At 32.8% G+C, this 15,823-nt stretch overlaps 1 protein-coding gene across 1 annotated transcript; it reads left to right on the forward strand.

The window, feature by feature from the left end:
• Positions 1-512: 512 nt before the first annotated feature.
• On the forward strand, positions 513-3,321 carry LOC144567539 (plasmodesmata-located protein 3-like). Its single transcript, XM_078317705.1, has 3 exons — positions 513-1,470; positions 1,937-2,044; positions 2,975-3,321. The coding sequence occupies exons 1-3, from the start codon at positions 705-707 to the stop codon at positions 2,980-2,982; spliced, it is 882 nt and encodes a 293-aa protein (XP_078173831.1). The 5' UTR covers positions 513-704; the 3' UTR covers positions 2,983-3,321.
• Positions 3,322-15,823: the final 12,502 nt, after the last annotated feature.

The following is a 15,823-nucleotide window of genomic DNA, read 5'->3' on the forward strand; positions in this document are numbered from 1 at the left end:
TAATCGAGATTCGAGATCCTTGTCAGCAGGGTCTCCGGTTAAAATTGACGGTGACAGTTATCAGCCTTTTTTTTTTTTGTAACCTGAAAGCCCACAGTTGCCCAAACCACTATCAGCCAATTAAGTAGCCCGGGAGCATAAATGAACAAGCTTTGAAGCACATTTCTCCAGTTCTCTGTGCTTCCCAAGAAATACTTTTGCCTGTACGTGGACCACTGAGGAATCGGGTGCCTATTCAGAAGGCCGCTAACGGCCGACAGGCTGAAATTGTGCCCGAAAATTCCATTCAAAAGGTTCTGGTGTTAGAAGTACGCTGTACTCCACATGTATTTAAATTGAACTTTCCTGTGAGAAAGCCGTCATCTCAAAATATGGCTGAACCTGGAACAACAACGCCCGAAGATAACTAGTACACTGTACACTGTATTATGGTGTCTCTTTGTACTGTCAGTTTTAAACGGAGATGAACCTTTTCTGTCATCGTGCTTTCGTGAAGGGTGAACCAGTCTCTATCGTTTTCCACAATTATATAATGAAAGCAAAAAGAAAAAGAAAGAGAAAAAGCTAGTTTAGCGACTGAGAGATAGTGAGAGAAAAAAGAGAGAAGAGTACTAGAGCAGCACTCAGACTCAGTGAGAGAAGCCTAGGAGAGAGAGAGTGAGAGAGAGAGAGGCGGAGAGAAGAGGAGCGAACCAAAACCCTAGATGGGCATTTCTCGAGCCCGCCACCGTGCATTCCTCCTTACCCTCTGTTCTCTCTCCTCCCTCTCTCTTCTTGCCACCCCCATCGCCGGCGCCAGCAACTCCGACCTGGTCTACAAAGGTTGCTCCAACCAGACCTCCGCCAACACTGGGATCACCTCCGCCATTTCCGCCGTGGCCACTTCCCTCACCACCCAATCCGCCTCATCCAAGTTCTACAAGACCACCTCCTCCAACTCCGGCGGCGGCGGCGCTGTCTTCGGACTTTTTCAGTGCCGAGGCGACCTCAACCCCTCCGACTGTTCCACCTGCGTCAGCCAAGCCCTTCCCATGTGGGCTCAACTCTGTGGGCCCACTGCTGCTGCTGCTCGGGTCCAGCTCACTGGCTGCCTCGCTTTGTACCAAATCCAAGGTTTCCCTCAGGTCTCTGGCACTCAATTGCTGTTCAAAACATGCGGCTCGGGAGGGGGCGGTGGCGATTTTGAGGTAAGGCGTGACACTGCGTTTGCACAGCTGGAGAGCGGTATCGGGGGTGGGGTTGGGTTCTATGCTACACAGTACCAGTCGGTGTATGCAATGGCGCAATGTGAGGGTGATCTATCTAGCGGGGACTGTGCCGAGTGTATTAACCAAGCGGTGCAGAAATCAGAGGTTGAGTGTGGTGGTGCCAGCTCGGGCCAGGTGTACCTCGACAAGTGTTACATCAGCTATAGCTACTACCGTAACGGGTTCCCACATGGTGGCATTGGTGGCGGTGGTGGCGGTGCAGGTATCTATACAGAGCCTTTTTTATGGTCAATTGGGGCTTTGATTTCTAAGCTCTCTAACCCCATTTAATATATATATATATATATTGAGTCTAGGTTATTTTAGGATTCTGAGTAGCATTAATAATCAATTTTTTTGGGTTGCTACTTAATTATGTGATTGCTGATGCTTTTTCAAAAATTGCGGTAGGTGTAAGGATGGTTCTTTCCTTTGTCTGATTTAGTAATTGTTTATAGTTGATGGTTCCATCTGGTTCAAGTTGTTAGCTTAAATATTTCAGTTTAATAGGATTTGGTTTGTAGGGTGATGCATTAAATTTAAACTCACGTGTGCATCACACTATCAATTAAGTATCTCCCCTTCTTTTAATTCTCTCTTCTTTTGCTTTGCTTATGTGTAATTCTTACTTCAATATAGCTTATTAGAATTACTGTTTACTGATAAATTTTTACTTTTTATCTGTTCAGGACAACAGACATCTAAAACAGTTGCAATTGTGCTGGGATCTGCTGTTGGGTTGGGATTTCTGGTGATTTGCTTGCTGTTTGCTAGAAATCTTGTCAAAAAGAAAGATGGTAAATATTCCTTCATCATAGCTAGAAGCATTTGGATTTCTCATTTTATTCCGTTCAATTTGTTTACTATATCTAATGTTGCTTCTCTTTTGCTCCGTGGGCTAACCAAATGTGTACGAGTCAATTATCAACCTGCCTTAGTGCCTGTACTGGTAGTGGACCCAATTGATATGTGTCAAATTGGCACAGTATGAAGGGCAGAGGGTTCTTTGTCTTTGATGGGAAAGTAGATATTTAGCCCTCTAGTAGAATTAAAATAAATCAAGTATGCAGCTTCAAATGGCATATTAGCTTTTCACAAGTTAATGGCATTATCAGTTGTGACAGTGCTTATTTTCCTTTGCCAAATCGGTGCCAATAAAATTTAAAACTTTTAAACAATCAATTTCGTAATTTATATATGTCACATACTATAAGCATATAACAATTTGCACTGCTTTGAAATTATTTCGTTATGCATGAAGAGCTAATGAAATTAACTGGTGAAATTTGTCTAACTTTTTTTCATATCTTGATGGCTTGAAATGAAGTCGAGATAATATAATTTTTTATATTCATGTAATTTGGATGATATAAAATGTATACAACAATAACAAAGCCTTTAGTCCTAAACAAGTTGGGGGTAGGTTAGAAATGATATAAAATACATCAACGAATTAAAATTGTTAATTTAAGAATGGGTAAAATAGTAATTACCATTTGGCATTGGATCCTCTTAAAAAATAGGTTTGTTATTTTGTCAAAATTAATCTTGAATTTTGGGTGAAAATCATAGTACATCAAATAATTAAAATTGATATTTTAAGGACGGTAAAAAAAGTAATTACCATTGGGTATTGGATCCCTCTTAAAAAAAATATGTTTGTTATTTTGTCAAAATTAATTACAGCTTATCTGCTAATATATTTTATTGACCCAATTGCGTTGCAGAGTACTGAAGACTGATAGTGTGATAGGCAACTAAGCATAGTTTGCTGGATTAATTTTTTTTAGGGTATTTTTGAAAATAGTTTGGGAACTTTTGTCTTTATTAGGTGAGTACGATTCACCGGGGAATTTTTTGGTTTTTCTTCTCTGACTTGTGGGCCCCTTCCACCATTAGAGACTAAAAAAGAATAGAGGAAATGCTTTTAGATTTTCAAAATTGTACTCACTGTCTCACTGTTGGAAGATGCCTCTTGTCTGTCCCCTTTGTACATCTCTCTGTGGAGTAGATAGATGCTTGGTATTTTTTTTTTCTTTTCTTTCATCTCTCAAAGAAATACGTTATGCTCAAATTCAAATTTCACACTTGCTTTCACTGCCTGGTTTATCTTATTTGATAAAAGTTCCACATTTAGTTCTCGTTAAACATAGCTGCTTGATCTTTCAACATGTACCGTACCTGTATACTTTGCATGATTATACGGACTTTACCAATTCATTTCTAACTAAAAGCTAGATTTTTTCTTCTAGTAATTAGTTACTGTAAAATGCTGACGAAAATGAGAAGAAAAAAGGCCAAGACCAAAAGTAGGAATATTTGGAAACAACCAATCCTTGTGGTTGGCAAATGAAGTAAAGCTTACTAAATTATTTTGAAGTATTGGCGTTTTATAATAGTATAGTACTAAATATTTAGATCATATTGTCCTTGGGTATTATTAACAAGTGGCTCTAATGGTATCTTGAATAACTTCTGTGGTTTTTTTTAATATAAAGCACTTGCAAGTTACAAATTACAATTACCACTGAAGAACTTGCCAAACGACCTTAAATAAATTATTTAGTATTGGTTAAGTTGAATATCAGCCCATGTTTTGGTTCTAGTGGGACCGTAAATGGGCCAAATACGGCCTCTCATTAGGCCCATCATAATACAGTGCATGTAGGTTCAGTTTATTTAAGCATAATGAGTTTACTCTTAGCAGGGCCATGGTTCCAGACTTCCAGTACTGTTATTTAGTTTGTTTACGCCTAAATCCGGTCGATTGTAGGACTGGGTTTCTCTTACGTCTTACCAGTTCTCCATACAGCTAGGTCTCTGTTGCATATTAATTCTTAATTCATTGCATAATTAAAATTATTATCAGAGACGTTACCCGGATGGAGTTTTATAAGTTGTCCAATCTTCTTCTTCTTCAAAGCCTTTATTGTCAAACAAGTTGGAATATGTTAGAAATAAAATCCAACCAGAATCAGAAATACAAGGACTTCGCAGGAGGTTATCCATCCTAGTACTACTCTGCCCAATTCGTGAGAGTTTCATTTCCATAAAGAGGCTATTTTTTTACCGCTAGCTTGCCAAGCCAATCACAAACCCTTATTTTTCCTGGCTTGGGACAGCTTTTTTTTTTTTTGAAGGTTGGCTTGAGGCAACAAATATATTAATAAGAAAAAAAGTATATATCCAAAGCACAAGGTCCATGAATATTGACAATGAAAAACTAAAAGAGGTAAGACAAATCCCAACCAACCCACCACCTGCCAAAGTTTAAAAGAGTTCAAATGATGGCTAGCATGCGAGCTACATACGCTCCCACCACATCTACTCCTCGAAAAACCTCTCATACCTCTAAATAACGTACAACCATTGCATGAATTGTCGTATCATTTAACAAGATATGAATTGGCTTTCTCTTATTGGAGAAAATTCTTCTGTTTCTTTCTCTCCAAATTGCCCACACCCCTGCTACCCAAACTACACTCCGCTGCCTTCTCAGTCGAGTTGTTATAGACGATTTTAACCATAAGTCTCTCACTTCTTGGCAAAACCCCGTCCAAAACCTCCTAGCATGGGCACATTCCCATAGGAGGTGGTCCTTAGTTTCCATACCCTAATCCCCACACATATGGCACCCCAGTGGTACCGTGCAACTTCTCCCCGTGAGAGTTTTCTGAGTCAGAATTTTGTTATCTAGCATTAGTCAAATAAAAATACGAATCTTGAACGATACCTTTAGTTTCCAGAGGATCTTGTAGTGCGGTGACACTATCCTTGTGCTTAGCATGCATTGTTGTGTATGTTGAGCCACAAGCAAATAGATGATTCGGGACCAGTGCCAGGTCCATGTGTGTGTAAGTGGGTCTTGAGTTGTCGAGGTGGTGAAAAAAGACAAACGATCTGCAAGATCCTCAAGAAAATATGAACTTTGTGCGGATGGGCCTAGTTGTGATGTCTCTCTGATGGCATACAGACTTCTCAGAGTTGATGGCCGAAGTTTCTCGGGGTTATAGTTGATATGCCATAGTCATTTGGTTAGCAGTGCATCTTTCTGATATTCCAAATTAATAATTTCCATCCCTCCATTTTCTTTTCGGGTGCATACCGTTTTTCAATTTACCAGGTAATTGATTTCTCAACAGGTACCATTTCCCTTTCATAAGAAGGCCCTCCTCATTTTGTCAATGTGCCGGACAACCCCTTTAGGCACCTTCAATACCTGCATGTAATGCAGGAACATTGCTATGAGAACTGCCTTAACGAGCGTGACCCAATGAGATTGTAACACCGTTCAAGTATATGGATACGTATTCCCCTTTCTAATAAATTCACTTTTTATTCAAGAAAAATGAACCAATTAAATAAGTTCAAGAAAATAAGATTTAAGATTATTGGATTATTATGAAAATTTGAGTTTTAAAAAAAAAAATTCTAATCAATGTTTTTTTATTTTTAAATCTTCGTAAGCGGAGCTTGAATTCTTGAATTTTCTAGCCAACTGTGCTACTGGCCTACCGCCTCCATCAATTTCTAATAAATGTCATTGTGCCAACTAATACATACAGCCACGTGATTATATATTGAAATTATACTGCATGAAGCCCAAACGGCATTGTCAATATCTTTAATCAATCGGTCGACCTGGACCATCTTCAATTATTTTTAGAGTTCAGACATCAACACGATCTCATTAATTATATAAGATTACCGGGATTTGATTAAAGGTTGCTGTCAAGTGTCAAGCAATAAAATGGACCATAAAATCTTGATGTATAATATGAGTAAAACTAGAGTGTTCTTAAGCTTACTAAGGTATTTGATGAGCTTAACTTCAAAATATATTATATTGATTTGAAACGACAAATTTAAATTGTTGGAATCCATCTTCTTCACAAGTGATAAATTTAAATGCAAAATTTTTTTAGTCTTAGAATTATTTTAATATAAAGTCAAGTGGTCAAAATTAGAAGGTTTATAAATTAAATTTTAGTGCATTTATTTTTGAACACTTTTTGAATACTTGACTTTATACAAAATTAATTCGAAATTCTAAAAACTTTACATGTAAATTCAACACTCGTGAAGTAAATCGATTTCAACGGTTTGAATTTATTGTTTGAAGCTAATCTAATAAATTTTAAAGTTAAGCTCACCAAACACCTTGGCGAGCTTAAGAACACCCTAGTTCTACTCTAATTATAAATATATTCCATTGATCTCAATGCTAGTGGCAGAGCAGCAGTGACATGTATCCTCTTTTGAAAACATCTAAAAGGATTCAAAATTCCTTCTAACAAATTAGACTATATTTACACATATTAATTTAGACTAGTATTGTGCTCGTGCGTTGCAACGGGAATATATTATATGATTTAATAGAGTATGAAGAGACATTTTTATTTGACATTCACACAAAATTAAGAAAAAATATATTTAAATAAAAATAAAAGACACAAATGATAAAAAAAAAAGAAATCCAAATAATAAATAATAACAAATGAAAAAAAAAAATCAAATATAACATAAAAAAATTCTTAAAGTATTGTTTGTTACAATTTAATATTTAATTTTCTCCACAAACAAGACAGGTCATTAAACAATTTAGAGGAGAAATAATATGTAAAAAAATAAAATTGAGAAAGATATGATTAAATAATTCAAATAAGAATTTTTTTCACATATATATTTTTGATTGGAATTATTTTAACAATGAAAATTTCTTTACATATTATTTCTCAATATGAAAGTAGCGAAATTGGTCCGAAGCTCTTTGGATTATCTCTGTCCAAAGACCTTTTTAAACCGTGCGATGTAACTATAGATGAATATTTAAACGATGATTAATGGACATACATACATAGAAAGAATGCTTCATGTTGTTTCCGTTATTGAAAATCTAGCTCAAAATTCAAATCTCCAATAACTTCATAAATGGAGATCTCCAATATCTCTAACATTTGTTTAAACTTTAAATCGTTGCAAATGCAATCCAAATATCAGTGAATAATTGTTACTAATTTACAAATTAATTTGATTATTTCATTTATTGTTGAAATTCTCATGTTCCTATTTATCTAACACTTAGTTTACTAAATTTAAGTGAACAATATCATTTAAAACAAAAATTAAAGGAAAAACATAGGAAGGAAGTCGTCTTCATCTAAAGAAATTTAACAAATTCGGATGAAAAGGAGATTAAAAAGTGTTCTTTGGATTGTCTAGAAAATTTTATAATTACAAATTACTTCTCAAAAAGTTAACGGAGGCATAATAAGCCACTTGTAGAACTTAATTTTTCTTAAAACAGTGGAGGGAACCGAAAGGATCTAGTTTTTGTTATTAGGTCCACCTAGCAAATATGGCTTAAATATTTCCTTTTTATTTGAAACGGGATCCAAGCACCATCTTCATTGATTAAAATACGAGCTGAATCAGACGATTTAGAAAGGTCTTTGGACAGAGATGGTCCAAAGAGCTTCGGACTTATTCAGCTTCCAAGTTCTAGATATTTTTCATTTTTTTAGATCGGAAAGATATAATTATTTCCATTAGCACAAGATCCTTTTTTTTTTGTTTTTTATGTAAATATCAACACAAGATATGTTATCCATATATTCACAAAGATACAGTAGCCCTATATAAAATTTGGACATATATAATTGTTTCTATTTTCATTGTCGAAACTATAAAGGAAGAGGAGAAATGAAATGGAGAAAATGAAAAAATAAGGAAAGAATTTAATTGCAATAATCAGAGATATTTGTAAGAAGAAATAAGGAAACGGATTGGAAGTGATTCATTCAATTTTAATTGTGACAAACCATGTAACTGTTTATATGGCGAGTCTGTTTTTAACTAAATTTAGAATTCTACACATAAAATAGATATATTTAATTAAAAGAAGACATATTATGTGATTGGAGCGTTGATATTCAATTCAAAAATTCATCTTCAATCTCAGCCGTTAACGGATCATGACAATTACATGCATAATATAAGAATGGAGATGAATAGTGGGCATTCTTCGTGCATGCAGCATGCTTGTTTTACTTAGGTTCTGTTCGGCAGCAGCTCTAACTTTTATTGTTCACATGGGAAAACAAAAATTCTGTCTGAGTGAATTTTTTTTTTCCCACGTAAACAGTAAAATTCAGTTCAAAATTTTCACATTCCATTCCTATTTCCATTCTTTTGAGTCCGTTGAACAGGGCCTTAATGTGAGGACCATGGGAAGATCAAGATCAGGTGGGTTTTTTAGTTTTTAGTCCCGACAAACTAATTAATGAATTGTACCAGGAAAATTCATACTATAATAGTACAGCTTAAATTATATGCTCCAGTTGGTTGGTTATTTAATTTTTTGTTTTTGTTTTTTATACTTGGCTTGTCATTGATCTTACAGATATATGTCAATATAGATATACAACAAGAATAAGACACTTTTCGCGAGTATAAAAAAATGACTTTTTGCGACGGGTTACTCTCATTATTCAGCTTTTTCTTTTTGCGACGGTACTTTTTGTGACGGACGACCGTCGTAAAAGTGTTTTTTCTCTCGCAAAAAGTGTCTACTTTGTTGTAGTATATATATACTAGTACTGAGAAAGACATTCAACGAAAAATTCCATCAAACTGATACCCACGCAGCCACACCAAATAATACCTTTTGTAATTTGCAGGGGCGGATGTAAGATGTTTAGTTATAATTTTAAAATTTGTGATTAATAATTATGTATATTGAAATTTGAATTGATTTTTTTAAGAGGAGAGTTCAAATGCATCATCATTTTGGTGCTCCAATATGCACCATGTCATTTATCTTTATTTTCAAAGTCCGAACAATCGATCCGAACCGCTTAACATGATCTTTATAATAAAATATGCTTGGAGACCAAATTTTATATTTTTTATATTTTTTTTACTATTTTTTAGATAGGTACAATATGATTTTATCGGATGGTCTAGAATCTCCTTAAAAATGTGACTTTGTATCTATCTTAAAAAATAGTAAATTTAAAAAAAAAATATAAAATTTGGTCTCCAAGCATATTTTATTATGAAGATCATGTTGAGCAGTTCAGATTGACTATTCGGACTTTAAAAATGGAGATAAAAGACGTAGTGCATATTGGAACACCAAAATGATGGTGCATTTGAACCCTCCTCTTTTTTTTTAAAAGTTTTTATATAATTTAGAACCCTCATCAAACTGATAGAAAGCATCCGCTGGCTATCAAAGAAAGCAAGAGTTAGAAATAGCCGCTTATCCAAGAAAGCAAGATAACATAGAGAGTTGTGTCCAAACACGTATTAAAAGTGTTCTACATGTCAAACTATTAGGGCTGAATAAATAGTTTAACGTCTGAAATTAATCACAGATCAAAATATCAGGTTGCTGAATGTATTATGGGGCCTGAAGATATGTTTTTTTGTTTTTTGTTTTTTATCTATGATTTAATATATCTGGATAAGTCTCTCTGAATTGATGCGATTGAAGTGGTGCATATGTTTTATAAATATGCAGTGAACAGTTTAATTCCGACAATCTATTCTACTCATGTTTTCTTCAGAAAATCAAGAGGAATAAAAGAGAGAAAACATGGGGCTGTGTGTTCAGTGCTAGCACACCGATTCATGGTTGTTGTTCAAGTTGTTCGTGTGGATATCGATAGAGACGTGGTTGTTATTGTTGTTACGTACATCTGACACGAGGACAAAGAAGAATGTCACTACTCCTACAACTATACGAAGATCTTTACCACACATTTAGAGGTAAACTCTATCTTAGGTTTTATTTACATATGGATCTTGCTTTCATTCAATTGCCTGAATTGAACTGAATTATTACACATATATATAGTTATATACTCTACCTGAAATTCCAACAACACGGAATAAAGTTTTGGGTTAATGCTTTTTTTTAAGTTATCGCTATTTCCACACCCAGTCAAACACAATCAAAACTCCACCTCTTACTTCACACTTCAACTCTCAAACGAGAAGTAAAATAAAATGGAGGAAGAAATGAGTTAATTGAGAATAAGTTACTTTATTTTTTTTCAGGTAGATTAACTTCACACCTACTCAACCTATAAGTCCAATGCCATAAACAATATTTATTTTCTAACATCTTACTCTTCTATATAAAATTAATTTAAGTTATGATTTTAACTTTTAAATAAAATATAAAATACGAGAAATAACAACAACTGACAACCTCTATCTGTTTTTTTTGTTTTTAAATTACTTACAACCAAACATGATCATATATGTATTTTATATTTTAGCTTTTCTAATCAAATTTCTAATTCCGCCCCTATTTCTTAGTCAATTAAGTTTGGGAGTTGTGGGGGGGGGGGGGGGGGGGGGGGGGGGGGGTTGGGCGGGGGCGGGGGCGGGGGCGGGGGCGGGGGCGGGGGCGGGGGCGGGGGCGTTGATTGTTGGAGACGATTATATTTTTTCTGTTTCGCCAAATGCATTGAAAGCCCCAAGCAACTGCCATCGCCAATCTTCATAAAAACAAATAGCAACATCAACCACCGTGACAGATGACATGCAAAGGTTTCATCAAGTTAATAGTTATTTTTATATTTATAAAAATTAAAATTTAAAGTAAAAAACTAATATAAAAGGGAGCAGCTAATAGTCCCCGGACCTCAGTCCCCCAAAAATCCCCGGACCTTTAACACTAATCCTGTAAACAAGCCTATCAGATCCGGTAATGTTATGCAAATAATTCTGTAAACAACTGCAATTGATGCTGCACATATGAAACCGCGTGCGTCCAAAGCAAAATGCGTGAAATCAGTCCAAATTGCGTGGTCAAACTAAGAAAGTACAATCAAAGTACAGTAAGCAGTTATATGGGGACCACCTTCTAGAAGTTATAACCGGGACCAGATTTTATAATTTTTTTCCACACCTTCTAGAAGGTGTCCGTTTAACAGTTTGTACGTTGCATCAATTTTCTAATTTTCTTTTATTTTAGATACTTCTGTAAATATTAGTGAACAATTTATGTGAATTAAAAAATTAAGAAAAATATTATAAAAAAATATTATAATAAATTTCATATTTCAAAATAATTTTTTTTAAAGTAAAATAAATTAAATTAAATTTACGTTTCTACAAAAAAGTTGATAACTTAAACAAGATAATGTAAAATAGTAAAAATTCTATAAACATTATCAATAAAGTTTGTAAACATATATGAATTATTCTATTAGCAATTCAAATTCTTTCAACATTTTTGGAAACATATACAACATAACACTGAAAGAAAAAAAAATTACAACAATTTTACATCATACAAATCACTACTTGCATACTCTTTAAAAATTATTCTGCAAGTGTCCAAACTATAATCACAATAGTAACCCAATACTGTAACTATATCAAAGTAATCCTGTAAACAAAATGTTGTAATCCTATAACTATGACAAAGTAATCCTGTAAACAAAACTATGTAATCCTATAAACAGCCTTTCAAAACTAAAAACTAACAATGACTACATTAAAACTTTGTAAACAGAAATCCTGTAAACATAAAACTAATTCAACTAATTCTGTAACATCAATACTAAATCCTGTAAACTAATTTAACAAATCCTGTAAACATAAAACTTTCAATTCTGTAAACATCAATACTGTAAACATCAATACTAAATCCTGTAAACTAATTCAACTAATTCTGTAAACATCAATACTAAATCCTATAAACTAATTCAACAAATTCTGTCAACATAAAAACTTCTCATTTCTGTCAACAAATTCTGTAAACATAAAAACTTCTCAACCTTTCAAATAAGTTAACAGTTCTGTGAAAAAAACAAAATGTCATGATGAAATTTTATGTTAAAATATTGATTCAACATCTCAAACCATAAACTTTATATTATTTTAATATAAAAAAGTAAAAAGGACAAACGATTCCGTTCTTATTTGGCAATTAAATTTTGAGAGGTGAAAGTGAACAGAGAGAAATTGGAAAAGCTTTAAATAAGCAGTTTGAGATGGACCGTTAAAAATATTGAAACCGCGTGAAAAAGTCGGCGGGGATTATCGGGGGACTGAAGGTGGGGGGATGATACCTTTTCTCAATATAAAAAGCTCAAAATACTTAGGCTGAAAAGAAGGTACAACAAAACAGAAGCGAAAAAATATATCCTCCTTTGTTATAACGTAATTTTTTTTTTTTTTGAAACAGAAATCGATCTCTAATTTCAAGTTAATTATGAAATCTAGTTTTGACGTCCTTATCATTGTTCCAGTCAATTAAGTTTCATATATTCCTGTATTTAGAGGCGGTGTTCACATATAATTATGGAAGATAGGAATTGGAACCAAAAATAATGCACTAATGAATCAGGAGATCCAGGGATATTTCTTAATTTTAAAAATGTTTCAGTCACAATGCTGATCGTTTGTAAGCAAAATTAAGCAAATAAAAAATTACTTTCACAATGCTGATCGGTGTAAGCAAAAGCAAGTAAAAAATTACTTTCAAGAGAAATCAAAATTGACTTTTTAATTGTGTAATTCAACTTAAATATATGACTAAGGTCCTGTTTGGCCGACAGATTTTGAGTGGCAATTTGGACCGGATGGGATTAGAATCCGAGTGAGTCTATGTTACTATGTATATGGTACTATATATGTATAGTATGAATTAGTCTGTAATTAATTTGAATCGTTTAATATAATTTTTATATGAATAGTACTAGCAGACTGAATTTTATATTTTTAAAATTTGTTTACTATATTTTAAAATAAGTAGAAAATCACTGTTTTTAAATGGTCCAGAATTTTTAGATCAAGTGTTTTTCTACCTATCTTAAAAAATAGTAAAAAAATATAAAAAAAAATATAAAATTTGATCTGCAAGTACATATTTATATTAAAATCACGTTGAATGGTTTAGATATACTGTTAAGATTTTGAAAATAAAAATATTGATCCGTATTACGGACCATTCCGTGCTATGCATAGTACCATAGAATTTTTTTTTTTTGAAACCTTCGCAAAAACTGCGAAGTCGTGAGGGTAAATTGAACTCTCGACCTTTGAATAACCAACAATCTTAACAATCTTAGAACTATTCAGCAAGTCCAATTTTTTTTCAAATATTTTCCTTAATAATTCCCAACAAATTCCGTTTCTGTGTAACTTAGAGCATGTACATCCCTGAAACTATTAGAGTTTCTAATCTGATGTGGCAGTTTCAGGGATGTGGAAGAGTTTCTTATTTAGAAACTATGCAGGAAAGTTTCTTATTAAGAAACTGTTTATAAACTCTATGTTGGCCAAATGATTGACTCAAATTGTTTCTCATTTTTAATTTGTTCTGACGTGGCTTAATAGAAACTCTAAAATGAGTTTCAGGGATGTGAGAGTTAGAAATTTTAAAGACCATAATTTCTAAAAAGTAGTTTACAGTTATTTATAAATTCTTTTGAATTTTAGAGATGCAGATGCTCTTAAGATTCAAAGTCCTGGACTTAAAGTAATTTTTTCGCATTCTAATCTCTCTTAGCTGGGGCCACACTTTAAAAAAAAAAAAAAAATTTTCTCTCTCACCCACATGAGTGCTTCCTTCTCTCTTTATTCTCACATACATACATCATGATATATATAGGGATCCTTCTTCTTGTGTTATTTTCTATTGTAGGATTAATCTTATGGACCGATTCGGACATATTTTTCTTCTTCTTTTTACTCGTATCTTTTAAATGTTAATAAGTTTATATTTTATAAAGTAATAATTGATAAGTAATATATTTTATAAAACAATAATTAATAAGCAACATTATATTATTATTTAATCTATTTATTAATAAAAATAATTGTATAATATTAAGTATATAGAAAGAATTTTTTTATAACTAATCCATCAGTACAATAAAAAAATTATTTCAGTATTTTTTTCATAATCAATTCCGAACGTAGTTGTTTCCATGAATTTGCATTTCTTCAAACATGAATTTCTAATACCGTCAAATTTCAATCCTGCGACAAACTGGCTCTAGATTTTTAACTATCTCCCAATTAATTTTCTCCATTCATTCCTCAGTCAATAACTAATTGTGGGGACCACTCATTAACTGAACATCATTAATTACATCGGGGACCACCTAATATTTGATAGATTTTACAACTGATGCGCGCAAATATGGATACCTATGCTCGCAAGTGTAAATAATTAACGTCTAAAGTGTTTGTACCTAGCATATATTATTAATTTTTTTCCTTATGACACTAGATGACGTCTGAAAATATTAATATTTAATATTTGAAAGATTATAAAACTGACTTGTGCAAATATGAATATCTATGCGCACAAGCATTAATATATAATATATTAAGTATTTATATCTAAGATATTAAGTATTTATATCTAAGATATTAAGTATTTCGGAAAAAAATAGACATATTAGTTTTCTTTCATCTCTCATCACACACTCATCTTTAACACATTTTTAGAGATGGGTTATTTTTCTCTGTTCAATCTCGCCAATATTTCTGATGATCATGCAAATATTCATACCTCGTCGAGTATTTATATCTTATCATGCAAGTGTAAATAATTCATATGTAAGTACTTGTACATAGCAGATTCTATGATTTTTTTTCATATGGTACTGAATGATGTCTGGAAGTATTAATATCAACTTATAAATTATTGTAAGTATTCATATCTTGTCATGCAAGTGTGAATAGTTCATGTATTAAGTGTTTGTATCTAACGAATTCTATTAATTTTTTTTTCCATATGGCATTGGATAATGTTTCAAATTAAGTATTAATATCAAGTATTGCAAGTATGAATACCTCATCATACAAGTGTGAATAGTTCATGTATCAAGTGTTTATATCTAACAAATTCTATCTATTTTCTTTTCATATGGCATTGAATGATGTCTGAAAGTATTAATATGAAGCATTGCAAGTATTCATATTTCGTCATGCAAGTGTGAATAATTCATATATCAAGTGTTTGTATCTAACATATTATATATATTTTTTCTTATGGTATTGGATGACGTTTGAAAATATCAATATCAAGTATTACAAGTATTTAAACCTCGTAATGCAAGTCTGAATAGTTAATGTGTCAAGTGTTTCAATATAATATATTATTTTTTCCTTTATGTGTATACCTCAATTAATTTTACAAAAAGAGCTGAATAGTATTGAACATCACTTTATTGTTTTATAGTTCAATTTTTATTTTATTTTGAAATAAAAAAATAGTTACTACACAATTCACTGTCGAAACAAAAATAGTTTATCAAATTTTATAGATCATATAATTAAAATACTACAAACAAAATAAACAAAGATAATATCCAAAAAAAATAAAACACACTTCATCTTAAGACCTTTTCACAAAGATAATATCCAAAAAAAATAAAACACACTTCATCTTAAGACCTTTTCACAAAGATAATACTCATTCACCTACATTTTCACTTAGGAGAATTACTCAACAAGGAATAGAGGTAGAGTGGAAAAATGGCACGGCGGAGCCGGTTCTGTCATGGAACGACACGGTTACGGTACAACACAGCATGACACGC

The sequence above is a fragment of the Carex rostrata genome, chromosome 16, assembly GCF_964058835.1.
Source record: "Carex rostrata chromosome 16, lpCarRost1.2, whole genome shotgun sequence".
Taxonomy (NCBI): domain Eukaryota; kingdom Viridiplantae; phylum Streptophyta; class Magnoliopsida; order Poales; family Cyperaceae; genus Carex; species Carex rostrata.